This window comes from Plutella xylostella, chromosome 7, assembly GCF_932276165.1.
Source record: "Plutella xylostella chromosome 7, ilPluXylo3.1, whole genome shotgun sequence".
Lineage (NCBI taxonomy): Eukaryota > Metazoa > Arthropoda > Insecta > Lepidoptera > Plutellidae > Plutella > Plutella xylostella.
In genome coordinates, this window is record NC_063987.1 from 7936921 (window position 1) to 7956232 (window position 19312).

At 38.8% G+C, this 19312-nt stretch overlaps 2 protein-coding genes and 1 pseudogene across 2 annotated transcripts; 2 read left to right on the forward strand and 1 right to left on the reverse strand.

Moving 5' to 3' along the window:
* Positions 1-3718: 3718 nt before the first annotated feature.
* On the forward strand, positions 3719-6101 carry LOC119693011 (protein ALP1-like). Its single transcript, XM_038115010.2, has 2 exons — positions 3719-4221; positions 5181-6101. Exons 1-2 carry the CDS (start codon positions 3905-3907, stop codon positions 6055-6057), a joined length of 1194 nt encoding a protein of 397 aa, XP_037970938.1. The 5' UTR covers positions 3719-3904; the 3' UTR covers positions 6058-6101.
* Positions 6102-6603: 502 nt separating this feature from the next.
* Positions 6604-18481, forward strand: LOC125488809 (annotated as a pseudogene).
* On the reverse strand, positions 9915-11339 carry LOC105385348 (putative nuclease HARBI1). The gene is made up of 3 exons (XM_048622267.1): positions 10883-11339; positions 10487-10768; positions 9915-10413 (listed from the first exon to the last, which is right to left on the reverse strand). The coding sequence occupies exons 1-3, from the start codon at positions 11138-11140 to the stop codon at positions 10006-10008; spliced, it is 948 nt and encodes a 315-aa protein (XP_048478224.1). The 5' UTR covers positions 11141-11339; the 3' UTR covers positions 9915-10005.
* Positions 18482-19312: the final 831 nt, after the last annotated feature.

The window sequence follows — 19312 nt, forward strand, 5'->3', positions numbered from 1 at the left end:
AAGGCACGGAATTAAAAGGGACAGTCAGAATTGATGGAGCATTTACAACGTAGGTAAACAAATTCCTACACATATCTCAAGTCCTACATATTCAGAGACAGTCATATAAGAAAGGGAATGACTGTTTATAACCACAATAGCCGAAACTGATGTGGCATTTCTCAAAAATTAAACCGGGGGAAATTACAAAGATCTTATCAATGCTATGTAAAAATTGGATATTATCTATTAAGTTTTGTATTGACTTACCTGTAATTCTATTGTACACAAGCACCAAAACAAAACCAAAAGCTAGTAACTTTTTACAAACACTCAGCACCAAACACAGCACAACGAAACGAAGAGGCTCTTGTTAGCCCTGACAGTTCCGTTCCGTTCGCAGGTCGATCGACTCGGAGAGGTTAGCCACGGAATGCGCAATGTTTTGACTATGCGCATTGACCTTCATTAATGCCATGCGCACTAATTATTTCCAATATTGTAGTTTAATAATTGAATTAGCAGAATATTTAACAAGACAGAAATTAAAACCCTAAAGAATACGTATGTTTATAAAAATGAAAACAGCTGTATTTATTTTAACTCTTTGGACACATGGCGCCATCTGTTGCCGAGTAGCGGTAATAATAGCGACACCTGTTGTCGAGTAGTAGTAACAATGAGTTAGTGCAGTGAGAGTGAAGTGAACGTAACAATTATATTATTTATATATATTTTAATATTTATAGGTTCTATTTAAGTTTAGGTTTATTAGTAGATCACATTTTATTCTGTTTTATTTAATAAAGTATGCTCTTACTTAAAAGAGCTATGATATAATTCAAGCTATCGATGTTAACTGTTACTTGTATCCATATTCTGATTGATAAATAATAAATTTAGAAATATCATTGTGATTTAAATCATACCTACTTATAACAATATAAAATAATTTAACATGATTGTGTTGATGTAGTTTCTAATGTGGATTTGTATACTTAAAATAAAATAAATTTGTCTTGGCATCTTTTATTTACCTACATATTAAGAACCCAAAATAAGTCTGTAATATAACTGGTTACATTCATTACTGTATGTATTTGTAACGTTATTTATTTCTTCTAAATAAATAACTTACATATAGTAAATATCTTCATAATTTAATTGTAAATTCCCTTTTTTAAAGTATCGACTTTATCGATAACTTAATCTTCGCGTCGATAATTCTTCAAATTATCGACGCGTTCCCATCCCTAGCCAGCGAAGCGGTCTTTTGTTCATGTCCCCACTATCGCGGCAGCCCCACTCGGTGACCACTGGCTCTCGATCATTCGTCCACGGGCTACGGCATCGACTGCGCGTGAGCCTACCCTCGCGGCGGTCCTCTAGGTGCCTAGCCCGCTCTAAAGTGTCGAATGACCTAGATCTTACCAGTGGTACCTTGTGCGTGTCTTCCCCAATATCGGGTAAGTGTGATCGGACTTGCTTAGCTCATTTTAGGCACCTATTTGTGTTTTAAACTTGTACTAATTGTGTTTTAAAAGTGTTAATTTAAATTTGTTTAACGTAGCTTCCATTTTATTTTATTCGCTGCTTACGCCGCTTACGAGTTAGCGAACAGCTAGCTTTACTACTTAGTAACTGCGCACTTATAGCAGCCAAGATGGCGGACATGCAATTACGCATTATCATTTAGACTATTTTAGACATTCCATCATCATCAGCTTTTATATTTATTTTATTTTAATTACGCTAGCTTGCCTAGATGCATTAAATACTTTTATCCAAATTATGCTGCAGCTAGTGTACCGCTTTCGGCCTTTCTTAATAATTTCTACTTTTTCTTTAATTAAGGTTAGGTATTCCGTTCTGGTTTTCACTGCCGCTTCAATCAAGTTAGATTAGGTGCTCTTCTGTAGGTTTTGATGACGGTATGTGGAACCTAGATGATAACTGTGTACTGATGCGTTGGATTTCTATCTATTCCAGGGTCCACGGTACGGTTTACCGACTCCGCGGTTCACCTACGTGGCTTCTACGGCTCGCCCTCTACGTGCTGGTTCGGCAACCCCCTACCTTCGTGTTGCTGACCACGCCGCGCAGCCGAGCTACACGCCACGCGCACGCAACGGCCACGTGACCTGCCTGCCTACCTACCTGGGCACTGGAGAAGAGGACTTCCACGCCGGTCGCGTTATCGGGATTCCACGCCGATACTCTTCGACTCAGGGGAGTCCCTATCCGTGCCAACTGAAAACTGACTGATCGTGTAGTGTAGGCCTAACCCACGTTGACCTATAAATAAATTTGTGTCAAGCTGAACCCTGGCTTCTCATTTCTACCTCTCCGTTAGCTAGCCATTTTTCTTAAGCGCGACAGTAACCATCATTAAAATAAAAAAAAGAAAAAAGATCTTTAGTTAGATTCGATCCACAGACCACAGGGATCTAGTTCGAGGCTGTAACCAACTGGGCTGAGGTACTGATAATTGTTTTAGTGAAAAATTCCTTCACTTTCTTCCCTAGCCGACAACTTACTTAATACATATTTCAGATGCTTACACTTTTCATTATTTTGAAGTCCCTTGACCATATACGTACATAAAGTAGTTATTGCTACGATCTATATACCATCGTCTATCCATTACATACACTCGATGAGTGGTAGATTTAGTTCTTATCAAGTTTTAACTTGATTAACATAACATAATATTTTCCTATATGGGCGACTATTTTTTCATGATTATGAAGAAATAACCCATTGTGGCGGGATACTGTTAGCACTACATGCTAGAGAATACTTCAATGAACTTATAGACATACAACACATTTACTAACGTGCTCCGAGAGATTAATTACGTCACAATTACATTATATAGCGACATAACCGCAAATATGAGCGACAATTTTTTCAAGCAAATCTACCCAAATTCTGTTAGCACTAGATGCTAGAGAATATTTCAATGAACTTATAGACATATATCACATTTACCAACGTGCTCCGAGAGATTAATTACACCACGATAAATTTACGGCTTCTTTGCGCAATTTGCTGTACAATGTATTCAGGCGCTTTCTCTTTGATTGATTATTTTGAAGTCAATTGAGCAAACACAAAGATGACATATATAGATTTATAATGTATTTACCATCGTCTATCCGTTATTTACACACTCATGTGGGTAGATTTAGTTGTAATTTTTTTTTTAATGAGTGACATTAACTTGTAATGTAATTAATCTGCCGGAGCACTCTGAATGGTGTAATAGTAGTTAGTAAGTTAATTGCAGCATCCCCTAGCATGTAGTGATAACAGAATTTTGCTACAATGGCTTATTTCTTCATAATCATGAATAATATTTGGCCGTATTGAGTGTCCTTATAATTAATAATTTTGACTAATTTCGAGCACACTGTTAAATGTGTAATATGTATATAGGTTCATTGCAGCATCCCCTAGCATGTAGTGATAACAGAATTTTGCTACTTTTTCTTATTTCTTCATGATCATGAAAACAAATTCACTCATACAAAAAATTTGCTTCTGCTGCTATGTTCACGGCGGTGCCGTAGGCCGCGTCACGATGTTCACTACGTCTACGCGCCAACGTCGGCGTGTGAGGGAGACCGCATCAGTACATTTCTATAGAGAGCATCGTGACGCGGCCTACGGCGTGACGCTGGACACGACCTACGGCGTAAATAGGAGACCCGGGCCTAAATGAAGTTGATAGGTTCTTAGAGCCCTCGCACATTACGGCCACCAGTCGCCGCCACTAAACGCGACCACCAGTAGTTCGGCTAGACCACTACACGCCGCCACCAGTGGCAGCCACTAGTGGCCGCATCAAGCCACCAGTGGCTGCCACTTGCGTCAGACACTAGCTGCAAGTATCTCGACAGAGGTAGACGTGTGTTGCCCAAGAATGGACGCACTCTTGATTTCGCTATTGTTGCTTATTATTCTAAAACGTAGAAAACGGCGCCGAATTCAGAACCATCGACGACCAATTCATCGGCGTCACTGGGTACATCCAATTCTGACATCACGCAATAAAAATGGACAGCACAAATTGCTGTTCGAAGAGTTAAAATGTTATCCAGATAAGTTCTTCAAGTATTTTAGAATGAGCGTGAACTCATTCAATGAATTACTTAGCGTTTTGCACGATGACCTCAAACATCAAGATACACGCATGAGAAAAAGCATCTCTCCAACAGAAAGGCTGGCTATAACTTTAAGGTAAGTATCATTCATTCGTATCATTTTGCTTCTATTAGTTTGCGACTCACGTGGATTCTAGAACGTAAAACAAACAATTAAAAAAGCCAAATTGAAATAGAAATTATTTATTAATGAGAATTGAAAAATCGCAAACTAAATCAAGTTACATATCGCAGATATACAGTTTTTATAACAAATACACATTTACTTTTACATAGTCAGTTGTCAAAAAGATGTTCATTTATATCATCTGACAAAACAGAATTCATAGTATTATCAGATGCAGATGGCGAGGTAACGGAAAAGTCATGCTCAAAATTTGATTGATATCCCATAGAAGGTGGACGCGAAGCCGATTGATATCCCAAAGCAGATGGACGCGGAGTCGGTTGATAACCCGAAGTAGATGGTTGCATAGTATGGTATGAGCGTGGTTCCTGAAATGATGATGTGAAATATCCATGTTGTTGATTCTGTGATGTTCGCATATACTGTTTATATTTTTTTAGTACCATCAATACATCGGTTTGAGCATCCAATTTAAATTCATTGGGTATTTGTTTAAAGTGCGGGACCAAGGACAAAGCAAAGTTATGGTCAGCGTCTTCTTCATGCTTGTTAGAATGACGAGATTGTAATTGTTCTGTAATACTAACAAGTATATCAGTTTCTGCTTGAATGTCTTCATTATTTGTCTTGTTCTTTTTTGGCCTTTTTCTCTCAGTCGCATCGTGTACCTCGTTCGGTAATGGGCTGGGATCACGTCGTGTGTCAGCCAAGTTTTTTAAAAAAGATAGTTGTTGATAATATATATACGGCTTGCGACTCGATGATGCAGATCCACTTTTAACGCTCATTTGTTTAGAGTGTTCTCTTTTGAAGCAGTCACGAAGGCTTTTCCATTTTCGCTGCAACTGGGATGCTGAAACATAAAAATAACATAATCAAAGGTTTCTAATCTGTTCTTTTTGTTGCAGGTACCTTGCTACTGGTTGTTCATTTGGTGATTTTGAATTAGTATATCGATGTGGTGCGTCAACTGCGAGATTGATTGTAAAAGAAACATGTAAATTGATCTATGCATCACTTCAAGATATCTGCGTACCACAACCAACTGAAGAGATGTGGAGTAAAATAGCTAAGGGGTTTGAAGAATATGCTAACTTTCCAAATTGCTGTGGTGCAATTGATGGAAAACATATAAGGATTATTAAGCCTCAAGATAGCGGATCCTTATATTATAATTATAAACACTATTTTTCCATCGTACTTCTAGCTATCTGTGACGTGAATTATAAGTTCACATTTATTGATGTCGGCTCTTATGGGAAAGCTTCAGATTCGACTATCTACAAAGAATCGAAATTATTCAAAAAATTGGAAGACCAATCCCTGAATTTACCTGCACCAAAAGCAATTTCTAGTAGTTCTGGTCCTGTAAACTACTGTTTTGTTGGTGATGAAGCTTTTGGTCTTGCAGAACACATGTTGAGACCTTATTCAGGAAAACACTTGAATATTGAAAAAAGAATTTTCAACTATAGGCTTTCTCGAGCCAGGCGTCATATCGAGTGTGCCTTTGGGATATTAGTGAATAAGTGGAGAATACTACATCGACCATTGAATGTGTCAATAGATTTCGCCGAAGACATCGTGAAGGCCTGTTGTATACTACACAACTTTGTTCGTCAGAGAGATGGATTTAATTTCCATCATACATTGACTGTACCAGGACTTCACGATATCGATAACGCCCACGTGCAATCTCGTCGTTCATTAAACACCAGAGATATATTGAAAGATTATTTTATTAGCAACGAGGGAGCTGTACCTTGGCAAAATAATAAAATATAATAAATATATAATAATAATGTAAAATAAAATTGTCCAAAAACTTACCTGCTTTGTTTTTTTCCGCTACATTTTTTTCACTAAAATTTGGAATAAATTTTAGGCACAATTCCTCCCAAGCTTCAGTTTTCTTACCCCTGTCGCTATACAAATCTGACTTTAAATCCCAAATAGCGGGTCGCTCTTCGACATCGGAAATAAAAGCGTCTACATCAAAATGAGGAATCGGATCCGTGGACATCATGCACGTGCATTCAGTACGCAGCTTACAACAAGACTAGACCCGGGAGACGGGATTGGGGAGCGGCGCGCAGGGGTGGGAAGAAGCCGGCAACTGTGGCCGTGTATGCGCACGAGTCGAACGACAAAACGCAGCCACAAGTAGCGAGCGCGCTCGACTCTCGCAGCTTGTGGCTCGGACGCGGCCACTCAAGCGCTCAGTGTGCGCCGATTCTATATAAAATGTATGAAGAAACGCGTCCGCAGGTTGTGGCGGCCACTAGTGGCTGAAGCGTGGCCGCCACTAAGTGGCCAGTGTGCGGGGGCTCTTAATTCAATTCAATATCAGGAAATCGGTAAAATATTTTGTAAAATACTCTTACTTTTTTTGAACAATAAAATCGAGGACACATGGAAAAATCTACCAAATCATAAGGTATTTACACCAGCACAGCCTCATGACATGTAGCATGTGTTTATATTTTGATGGGGCCCTTAACACTCACCTTAGTAATTATCTTTATTAAGCTTTGCGTCTCTAATTAGTTCGGCGAGTAGACTCTGCGACAGCTGCACGAAGCACGCGATGGTGAGCGCTGCCAGGCCGGGTTAGAGATAGGCCTGAGGGTAGTAAGAGGTGTTAGGTAGGGAGTGCACTTAATAAGGCCTTTTTCCGCTCTAATGGATAAGGAGGCCAATCCAGCTTATTATTTTACTTAAATACCAAAAGGTATAAGACACGCTCTTTCAATTAAGAAAGCTACACGTCTAGATGCAAGATGTGTCAACGGCCACAAATGAAGCCGAGTGTAGACAGGCAGAACCAGTTCAACCAGTAGAACAGACCTCAGAGTTTCAACTTCAAGCAGGGACCACCGAGACGAGGCAATCAATTCAACCGGACACGACACAGATACTAAACCCACCAGGTAATTGGGGGCAGACTACGTTTATTTAATAAAAACTGGAGCAACATTATAAATTATCCTGTTATTCCATCTTATGGTACGTTTACACGCTTGCCAAGCCTTCGCAAGCGGCAAACAGCCCCAAGCCTCCACAAATCTCGTTTGGCGTTTGAAAGGAGTTTACACGCTTGGGAACGCGTCAGTCTGCAAGATAGATCCAAGCATGGCGGACACCGAACTTGTGACGGCTATTGCATTTGGTTTATCGTACTTTTATTTAAAATGGAAGCAAAGTGAAACAAAAAAAAAGAAAAACTCGACGACAACGAAGATGGTGGATGTAAAAGATTCATCGAAATCGTACCAGGTAACTACTATTTTGGTTTAACCATTATCTGCTGTAGTTACGCCGTTATGCCACAATATTTACTGTACCTGTATTTAATTTGTTACAGACAATTTATAGAAGAAAAATTTAATGAGCTTTTATATGAACCTTCTGGAGAGTTTCATAACTTCTGCCGAATGAGTTATAATGATTTTGAGTTTTTACTACAGAAAATTTCACCAATGATATCTAAGCAAGATACAGACTTCAGAGATGCCATACCGGCCAAATTTCGTCTTGCCATTACGTTACGATTTTTAGCATCTGGTGATTCTTACAAAAGCCTACACTATTTGTTTAAAGTATCTGTCTCTATGATATCAATAACCATTCGTGAAGTTTGCCGAGCTCTTAATGAAATTCTAAAGGATCTAGTTAAGGTAAGAATAAAATAAAAGATTGTTAAACATTTGTTTAGGTTTTAATTGAATCATAGGAAATCTGTTGAATGTAGGTATGTATGTTATCTGACTATTTTACAGCTTAATTATTTAATAACTTAAATAAGAATTATTTTCACGACTCAAAATCTTCGAAAGCATTCAATAAAGCCAAGTTTATAATGTTGTTGGTGTCACGCGGGGGTGGGTTGAGGATTTGTTCCGATATGATACGAATAGATGACAGGGGTGCTGTTGATGTAGATGGAGCTGGAGGTATTGGAGTTGGTATATTATGTTCTGTTGGGTTTGGCGCTGAATGAGAGGTTTCTGTGTATGGAGAGGGAAAAAAACTTTGAGAATTATGTATAGGTTCAGAATAAACGCTATTAACTGATGTTGGCCGACTCTGAATGACTTGAGAAGATGGTGTATGGCGTGAATATGAACCAGCCATTGAGGACGGTCGAGAATAATATTGAGGGTATGGTTTACGCTCATTTGATTTTTGACTGATTCTGTTTATAAACAACCCATCTATTTGGTACATCATAATTTTTCGTTCATCAGTTGGCAGTTCACGTAGCTTTATAGCCAATAATTTAGCATATTGTATAAAACATAATTAATGTGGCAACACTCAACTTCCTCTTCCCTCCAATATCTTGTAACGCTAACGTGTGTGCTTTGTAAATAAATTCATAAACCAAGTTTAAATCTATTATTCAATCTAAGTAGTTACAGTGACTTTATCATGGTGCCGAAACCCGGGAACGAGACGGTCTGCCAATACACATCGGATCCACATTACCAAGTGATTTCGTCATCAGTGACTGCGCCATTTTCGAAACCATTTTGAAGACAATGGGGGTACAAATTACCTTTTCCTTTTCTCCCCTGTTTTGGAACACTGTGTTCACTTCTTTCCGATTGTGCCACTTTGAGCGAGTTGTTATTTGCTCCAAAATGTTTAGATTGTCCAGGTAAGTGCCAAACATAGAGTGGAATATCACCTCGGAAGTTTTCAGCGGATCCCCCCCACTCCTCATTCTGAATCTCAGACCTTTACTCAACACGAATTCAGTATAAAACTTTATCATGGGGGCGCCGGAGAAACTCCACTGTACCCCTCCTCTGTTGTTCCACATCAGTGTGAAAAGCAAAAGAGGGAAATATATCTTCTGTGTAGACCTTGCCGTTGTTAACAACAGGATGTCTCCCAGCTCCTTAAGGACGCCAGACACGTTCCCAGGGTGTGTGGCGTCTTTTAAGGCCATTATTATTCCCCTGACATAGGGAGCATTTGCAGGCTGTTGCTAAGCGCAGATCTGAGCTTGTCATAATATTTATCCTCCATTACAAGAAGGAGAGCTTGCGTAAGAGGTCCCAGACTACGGAGAACACCAGTGCGGCGCTCTGGGGCCAATGTTATGCCTTGGAGGAGAGAAATATGTTGATTTGTTAAACCGTACTGTGAGATATTCTGCGTGTTCTCCTGACGCTTTTGATTTTGGATGTTTCTCCCATCTTTGTCGCGCTTTAGACCGCGTTTAGCGACAGACTCTAACTCTAAACCTGGTGACCCATGTCCTTACTTCATCGAAAAAAGCGCGGAACAAGGTCATTAACTCCACAATAGGAGTGCAGATGAGAAAGTTGAGCTCTATTTTCTCAGCTTTGACCTTTTCAACAATAGAACGTACTGAGACTTCAACCGCGTCAACCGTCGCAGTATATGCTAAGAACCTTTGATAACCTGGTTTATCATTCTCCTCCTTCCTGAGACAAGTAAAGATGGTCATCAAGAATCCAGAAATCTCGTCTGACAGATCGAGATCAATTATATTTGCAGCAACATCTGACCTGACCTGTGAACACTTAAGTGTCCCTAATTCCTCAATGATCAGCTCGACTATCCGAATGATTTTACTTATTTCATCATACTTATTGCAGTGCTGGATGATGTAGCTGCTCCTCCGCATCAAAATCTGTAATTAATTTTGTATATTTAAAATGGGTAAACATTGTGTAAAATGGGTAAGGTGTAGTCATCATGTTATAAATAAAATAAAATAGTACCTATCTGGCCTTCTCGCTTAATCGCAATATTATGAAGTATAGCCAGAGCTACGATTGTTGGCTTGATATTTTCCATTTTCACCGACATCCCGTGCAATAGGCATTGGAAGCGTTGTTTCCATACACCAAAACAGCGTTCAATTGTGTTCCGTGTGGAAATATGGGCCTCATTGTAGTGCTCCTCTGCAACATTCTGCGGTCTTGTAATTGGGGTAAATAGGTACGGCTCCAACCTATACCCAGAGTCCCCTAAGAGCCTGCCCCTAAATTCTCTCCTTTCAAATCTTTGCTTGATGGAGGAATCCGTGAATATGCGAGAGTCGTGTGTACTGCCTCTCCATCTAGCCACCAAATCCATAATTTGTAGAGTGGCATCACAAACAACCTGTCATACAATTGTATTTGATTAGCATATTTTAAATATCCCAGCAAATATAATTTACACAAAAAATACAGACCTGTACATTTAATGAATAATATCCCTTTCTATTTATGTAGTATTGTGCTGCATCACCTCCATATTTCCTTATTCTGATATGGGTACAGTCGATGCACCCAATGACAGTTGGAAAATTTCTAATTTCATGAAACTGCCTTATAGTTGCCTCTTGTTGAGGCACAGTTTCTGGCATTTTTATAAACGTGGCAGAGTGTCGCGCAAGAGCACGAGCCACTCTGGCACAGATGCGACTCACGGTTGGCTGAGATAAGCCATGCAGCTCCCCAGCATCATCTTGTACCTAAAAACATTAATTTATTAACTAAAAAAGGTAATGTATTGTGAAAGGAATAAAGGCGTAGCACTGATATCTATTGAACTTGTAATATATTTTTTAATTATGTATTATAATCACCTCTCGACGACCCCAACATCTAATTGCAGTCAGTACTTGCAGTTCTGGGGTTGTTCCGCAGCCCCTTTGATCCACTACTATGTCATCACGGACTAAATCAATGATATAGTTCATTGTATCTTTTTGGAACCGGTACCGACTCCTGAACTCCACATCAGGCAAAGAAAAAGGGTCTGCTCTGGCATTGTACAATTTAATACGCCTTCTAGGCAAATTTTCCACCATATCAATAGCAGCTATTGCTTGCACGGCTTCCATAGCAACTTATTTTCAGCAAAATATTAACAACAAACAATGCAAGGCAATGGCAAGGCACAATTTTGAATTCCTATATAACCTCAAAATTATGAATTGTCAATGTCAAATTGTCAATAAAATAGAACAGCTGTTGACCGTCCGCCATGTTTTTGTACAAGAGGAGGTTTACGGAAGGTGTATAGTAGGGTCCAGCCAACTTTAACATATCAAGGTTTTACGAATCAGTTGGAGTGTTCTTTAGCTCTATTGATCGTTTATGAATAAAGTTTTTTTGACATTTGCTTACAGCAGGCCTATAGGTCTCCCGTAACTTTTTATGAATAAGACCGTTAGTGTTTTCAGTTAAAGATGTAGTTATAAAATGTATGTACTTCCAAAAATTATAATAATTTAATATGTAGTTGTTAACGTTGCCCCCCGCAGATATGTATAAAACATAATTAATGTGGCAACACTCAACTTCCTCTTCCCTCCAATATCTTGTAACGCTAACGTGTGTGCTTTGTAAATAAATTCATAAACCAAGTTTAAATCTATTATTCAATCTAAGTAGTTACAGTGACTTTATCACATATAGATCGCAATCATCTTCTTTGTAAGGAGGTCTATTTTCATTCTGTTTTTGACTTAAAACATTCGTTAATTGACCAAAAGCCACGGCCATTTGCTTTTCAGCCGTTTCAGAAGCAAGGCGGCGACGTTTAGTAACTGCCTGTATGGATGGTGGTCTGGATGGTGATCTAGGTGGTGGTGTGGACGGTGTAATAGGCGTACTGGTGCGGTCTCTTATCAGAGGATCATCCTCTGTCTGATCTGTAACTTCTTCTATTTGTTGGGATTGCTGAAAAAAATAATATACTGTTACTCACATTTCATTTAGTTTTTTTTTTTACAGATGCCTACCACAGCAGAAGGATGGCTTAATATTGAAGAAGGATTCAGGACCAAATTTCCACATTGCATAGGGTCATTGGATGGCAAACATGTAGTCATTGAAAGCCCAACTCATAGTGGAACAGAGTATTTCAATTATAAGAAAACTTTTAGTATTGTCCTTGCTTGGCGTTAGTGGATAGCAAATACAAATTTGTATTTGCAGACGGTGCTTTTGCATTGAGTCAACACGTAATGAAGCCCTACCCTGGAAATCATGAAGTAGGCTATTTAACCAAAACTTATCTAGATCCCGAGTTGTAGTTGAAAATACGTTTGGAATTTTAACCTCAGTTTTTAGAATATTCAGACGTCCTATCGATTTAGAACCACAAACTGTTTCAGAATTTACGATGACTTGTGTATTACTACATAACTTTTTGAGAACAAGTAAAAGTTCTTCAAATCGATATACTCCTCAGGGTTCGTTAGACGTATACGACAGTAGTGGAAATATGGTTACACCTGGTTCATGGCGCAGAGATAACGACGGATATAATGCATTGCAAACATTACCACAAATACCACGAAGATCTCCGCTGAATGCCAAAAAAGTCAGAGAAGAATTTACTTCATATTTTAATAGGATTGGATGGATAAGTTGATAAATGTATGAATAAATTTATAATAAGTAACGATTTCTTTTATTTAGAACTAGCTGTCCCCGCGCGCTTCGCTTCGCCTTAAAAAGTTTTCCCGTGGGAATTCCGGGATAAAAAGTAGCCTATGTTCTTTCCCAGGGTCTACACCGTATGTATACCAAATTTCATTCAAATCCGTTCAGTAGTTTTGGCGTGAAAGAGTAACAGACAGACAGACAGACAGACACAGTTACTTTCGCATTTATAATATTAGTTAGGATAAATGACTTTTGACTTACTGTTTCGGTGTTTAACGTTTCATTAGAAGTATATACTTGCAGTAAAAATGACTCCATGATTTCGTAGGCATACCAAGTGGGATTGTATATTTCATCGGCACCTAAAATAAAAGATATTATACAATGTAATGTAAATAATGGAAGCATTGATTATGAATGGAAACATTTTATTATTTAAAATGCGTGGAAACACATTTCAAACATATTTCTTTTTTGATCGCTTGCATAAATAGCTCATACCTATAAAGTATAAAAAAGAATCAAAACGTATCTTCATAAATTTTTACGGAAGTGACCAAAAAGAAAATATGGGGAATGTTACGGGAATAATCTAGTGACTAGCAGAGAGTTTTTTTATTATCACAATTAATTTTCACACAATCAATCATTTTTTTTCTGTTATAAATATGTAAAAAATTTAAGTAACTAACAGCACAGAGAGCAATAGCAGCGGCAGTTTCGACGTCCATCGTGGCTGGTAGCTGCAGTTCGACTGGTTACTACGAGCGTGTACTGTACAGGGTAAGCTCTCGTCTCGAATATCTCGCCCGAGACATTCGGCGAGACGCTCGACGAGAGTGTACAGCCGGCATAAATGCGTCGCAAGCGCTTGCCGCAAACGCCCTTTGATCTGCGTCAAAAAACCGACACTCGACTGGATCGGAAGGAAGCGCCCACAAACTCACGCAAGCCAAGCCAAACGCCCTCTTTACACGCTTGTGATTGTTGGGGCTTGCGAAGGCTTGGCAAGCGTGTAAACGTACCATTAGACACAAGGTATACCTTTTACATGCTCGGTGTACCAGCAATTACACTTTAAAGTCGTTAAGTGTATTTTAATAAACACAACTTTTGTTAATTCCTAACAACGTGTCGTTTTTAACGACCATCTCTTATAAAAAATCATCTTATATGACTTTGTTTTTCCGGGATATTTTGTCACCTTTTAAAAGTTTTATAATTTTTGTCCGGTCCGTGATTTTAATATCATCTCTCCTTATTCCATCATTCCTCAAAATTCTTTGTCAGATAGCTTACACTCACCGTAATCGCTGAATCACTGACTTCTATTATGCGACCAGGGCTAAGCTGTCTTCTTCTTTAATTGTACAAAACTTGTTTTTTCCTACTATTTCGTTTTGCTGGCTTACCTGAACAAGCTTCCCATTATCTGGATAAACAATATATAGAATACACTTGGTAATACACTAGTATGTACTTAATAAGGATAAAAGGATCTTTAGGCAACCGCGCGAGTCGAAGGATGAGAGCAGACTCAGTGGAAGAAAGTATGGCGTCTATTGCCTGTATGTGAGAGGGCTGACTGGGATGCAAATGAGTGCTATCACAGCATTAAGGGTAGCATATCTCGGGTATAACACCCCCCCCTTTAAGAGTAGACTTTGGGGTTGGAACAATGTCTCTGTTGGACAAAGGCTCTGTGAATCTAAACTTTTGTTCTTAGTGGAGCTGCTGAACTGCTAGGGTAGGTCTTTACGTCTGTCAGTTCTATTTCAGGGGTGTGTTCCTTAAGGGTAGTAGATTGTGGAGGTGATATATTTATTATTTTAAATGGAAAAAGGCGGTTGCTGCCAGATTTACACTTTGTAAACACAACATAGACACTGACAATAATAGTAGAACTAAAACTTAAAATACTAAGAATAGAATATTGTGTGCCATATTTTAAAATATGTGGGGTTTGTTTTAATTGTTCCAGAGATTTTATTGTGTTTAGAAGAGAATCCATTTTTACTTTGAATTTAATTCATCTAAATCTATGTCAATGAGGGCAACATGGGATACATTAGTAGTTAAATTTCTTAATTTAGGGGAAGTTACATTTAAAAAGTTATACTTGGGTATCAATGTGGTACTTTTACAATATCCAATGCAATCTTTAAATATTTGAAATGTTGCTGTTCCACATATTTCCACATGTCTTGAAGGGACGATATTGTAATTATATATCCTTTCACACATCGGACATTCCTTAGCCTAAGCTGGCTGTCTGATTTGAGGAAATGGAGGGTCAGCAATTTTTTTTTTATTTTCCTCCCACTTTTTATGGTGGTGGCTGTTTTTTGACACATTTTGCCGTATTCCCTTTTTTATGTCCTTGCATGATGATGGCCCCTTGGTGCAATCGAATAAACCATCTAGGTCTTTCACTACGTGCGCTGTTTCTAAAATTTCCATACTTATTTCCTCGTTTTTGACGCTTTCTGCTAACAACGTCAGTATTGCTGCCACTGTGTTGCTTAAGATTTGGGCTGCTAGCTTTACACGGATTTTCGCCCTATATTTAGGCTTTACATGAGTTTTTGTTATTTTCGTGAAATGATAAAAGATAAAGATACGTGCTCTGATTTTTTTCCTGATTGATTCAACTAAATGTGACCACTTTGCAGTTTGATTGTTCATTTGTAACGTGGCAGCTTCCAGAAAATTGTTCCGAAAATGATAAACTTGCAAGAAGCAAGCCAAGCTCTCATCATGTTACTGGTGTGTCTAAAACAGCGATGGAAAATCCCCGTAAGTTACTTAAAGAGAGTCTCTGCTCACCGCTCTGGCAACTAGCCGCTCATATAATTCTCATACGTTACGTACCTTGTCTGCGAGTACCTAACTCGTCAAACCTAGACTTTAATAATTCTTATTGTACTAATAAAGTGTTTATACGTTGTTCCCATCTGGGAACAACTGCCGGACCGATTAAATCGGCCAACCTAGTTCCGGACCACGGAAGACTCACCCCGGGCGACTGTCCCGGGCTGACCTCGTCGGATCCCTCGACCCCGACGTGGACCTGGACCTGCACCTGGACGTGGACCTGGACCTGCACTTCGACAGGAAGCCAAGGAGAGTGCGGTATTTCTGGACTGAACCAGCGCGCGTGTGACACCCTTGACCTTGGCCTAACCGACGACCTAACTACCTACCTACTTAAAATAAATCCTTGTTTAAAACTACTTATGTTCGTTCTTTTTATTTCCTCATCTGTAGGATTTATTTAGGCGACAATATTCATTACATGACTTATTCATTCATTCCATGACTGGTGAACAACGTGAGTCACTAGTTGACCAATGTCTGTATAAATTTGATGAATATGGGGTTGAGGTGGCCTCAGTGACCATGGATGGAGGCGCTGCGAACATCAACATGGCCAAAAAGTTATGGTGTTCTTTCGAAACAGCGAAGTTTAAACATCCGTCTGCCGATTAGGATGTAGCTATGCTTTTAGATGCATGCCATATGCTGAAATTAGTGAGGAATGCTTTTGAAGCTAAAAAAAATTTAGTAGATTATCAAGGAAATTAAATTAAATGGCCATACTTCGACAAACAAAACGTATTTCAAAAAGAAGGAGGGTTGCACGTAGCAAAAAATTGAAAAACGCGCATCTTGATTTTTCTAAACAAAAAATTAAGGTGAAGCTCGCGAACAAGCTGTTTAGCAACAGAGTCGCAGACGCTCTATTAACCTGTGAAAAGTAAGACCGAAGATTCTCAGGAGTTCAGGCAACAGAAAACTTTTTTCGATCGATAAAATACAATCACGGGCAATGAAAAAGTTCCAGTGAGAAAATCACCGAATTAATACTCAAAGAAAAAAACTTACTTAATGATGCCTTCTTAAATATTTAATTACATTTAACGGCGCATCAGAATATTAGCAACTAAAAACGTAAATATTTTGTTAAAATTTCCTATTAAATATTAAAAAATCTGGGGCCATTTGGTGTCAGCAATATGTACGTGGAACTGTTTCTTTGCACGGGAGTGTATTTGTTTGACGTGCTAAATTCAAGGAGTATGACGCAACAAGGCTGCAAAATACCTCTCTTTTAGCAAAATATTAAGATCACCGAAGAGCTGTTCAATTATGACAATAACTATTTGATACATTTATCAGCCAAAAATGAGGAAACAACGTTAATAAACACCAACAGAAAAACAGGTTTCATTGGCTTTATCTCTTGTATTGACAGTACAATGAATCTTTACCATCGTTTAGTCGACACTGAAAAAATATACTTATCTGACAACACACAAATTATCCCAGGATCATGTAAAATTATTTTTTGGGATTATCAGAGCACACGGGCGTGCCAATAATAATCTCACATCCCGCCAGTTTAAAGCTGCATACAAAACGAACCTTGTTCAAACGGAGCTGAAAAAGAATTTCAGCGGAAACTGCATTCCGTTATAGAATTTAAATATTCTAAACATGTCGTCAATTCAAAAAATCTATTCCAGCTCGGACAGATTTCGAATGATCGAAGCCCAAAACGTAGATGAGCCGATTCCCGAGGCCGTCCTACTGGAATTTTATGAAATGTTAGAGGCAACTTTATCAAACAGTGGGCGGCGAAATGTAATCACTTACATAAGAGGTTACGTAGTCAAGGCCATATAAAAAAAATTAAGTGCGAAGCATGCGTCAATACGTAAGTGCTTACGAAGAGGACCGACTCTTAATCAAAATGAAAGATAAAGGGGGCTTCTTAATCTTTCCGTCACGAGATGTTGTAAACGTTTCATACGCACGGAATGCAGCATTAAAACCTACAATGTGAAAAAAACAGTTATGGAAGAAATCAAAATAATATTACATACGATGAACACATTAATTGTAGAGTTGGTTCTAGACACTATATGCACATATCCAAGAACAGCCACCTTTATTTAATCATATCACACACCTCTCCAAAGCAATTATAGAGAAATATACATATAAATATTAGATTCAGGCATATTGCTACTTACAAAAACAACAGAGTCACAAAGCGACAGCATTTTAACAAGACTTTTCTTTTTACATGTGATTAATATATACATTTAATCATCATAATAATGGGAAGCGGTGGTAGCTCAGTCGGATAAGCCCCGCTTCTCACGCCAGAGATGCGGGTTCAAATCCCAGCGCTGACATGTAACAATGAGTTCTTTGAATTTAAGTACAATGTATACCATCGCTCTCACGGTGAAGGAAAACATCGTGAGGAAACCTGCACATCTAGATATCTGCCCTCATGGACCATGTGACCTCCACCACCAACAGACTATGTCAAGACAGAGGTTAATCACGAGTGGGTTAAATAAAATCACAAAGGAGGGGTTGAAAGATGCCCCACGGGATGAATACATGTTTGGTGCCAACCTTAGCGAGAGATGGAAAAACTATAGGAACTTGGGTAAAGCTTGTCTACACTTCTATTATTTGTACACATTGGGTACTACAGTTTATGTATAAAGTATTTTATTGTGTATTTTAGGCAAGTCAGCTTCCGTGATGAAGGCTTATCAGCAACGACCTACTCCTACACGGACCATTTCTTTACCTCAGCGGCCGGGAAACTTCTGAGGCCCACCTCAAGCTTCACCACGGCCACAAATGAAGCCGAGTGTGGGCAGGCAGAACCAGTTAAACCAGCACAGAACAGACATCAGAGTTTCAACTTCAAGCAGGGACCACCGAGACGAGGCAATCAATTCAACCGGACACGACAGAGATACTAAAACCCTTCTTCTTGATTGTTATCAGCCGCCTATAGCTAACGTTATTGCATTCCTTACTAAGCTATACAACAAGGCTGTAATTATAGTTCACTAAACACATACCGTTCAGCTGTATCAGTTCTGACATTGGAAATAACTTAGATTTAAAGCGTTTTTTCAAAGAAGTTTTCAGAAGCAGACCCCCTCTCCCAAAGTATGATCTAACTTGGAACCCAGACCCAGTATTAGACTATCTCAGTAGCTTATATCCAAATTATAAGTTAACTCTTGAGATTCTTTCTAAGAAACTCATTACATTACTTGCTCTAGTAACGGCGCACACAGTACAGACATTGTGTTTGATAAAAAAATTATGTGATAAAATATTAACAAAAGTTCCAGATTTCATTAAAGCATCTAGACCAAATAGTCAGCAACCACTCTTTGTAGAAAAACCTGAGATATGTCCTGCAAAAACTTTAATATGTCAAAAACTAATAATTTAAGGTCAGAAGAAGAAAGGTTGTTTATAAGTTTCAGGAAACATTCTGTGGTAGGCACCGAACCGCTTATTTTTTAATATTTTTTTTGTCATGAATATCATGGCAATGGTTAGCACGAGACCAACTCAGACCAACTACAAAACGTACTACTTCATTTCTTGTTCGCACAGGTTCCTATAATATTAAAAAATGACAAAGCGAAGTCATGAAAGTGCTTCTCAAGGTGAATTTCGTGAAGAGAGATGGCTAAGCAAGTTGTTTGAGGAAAAATGATATATATATATGTCGCAGCGTTGGCAGACAAACGCCGCATCGATGTTGATTTGAGCGTGTAAACGCGTCGTAATCG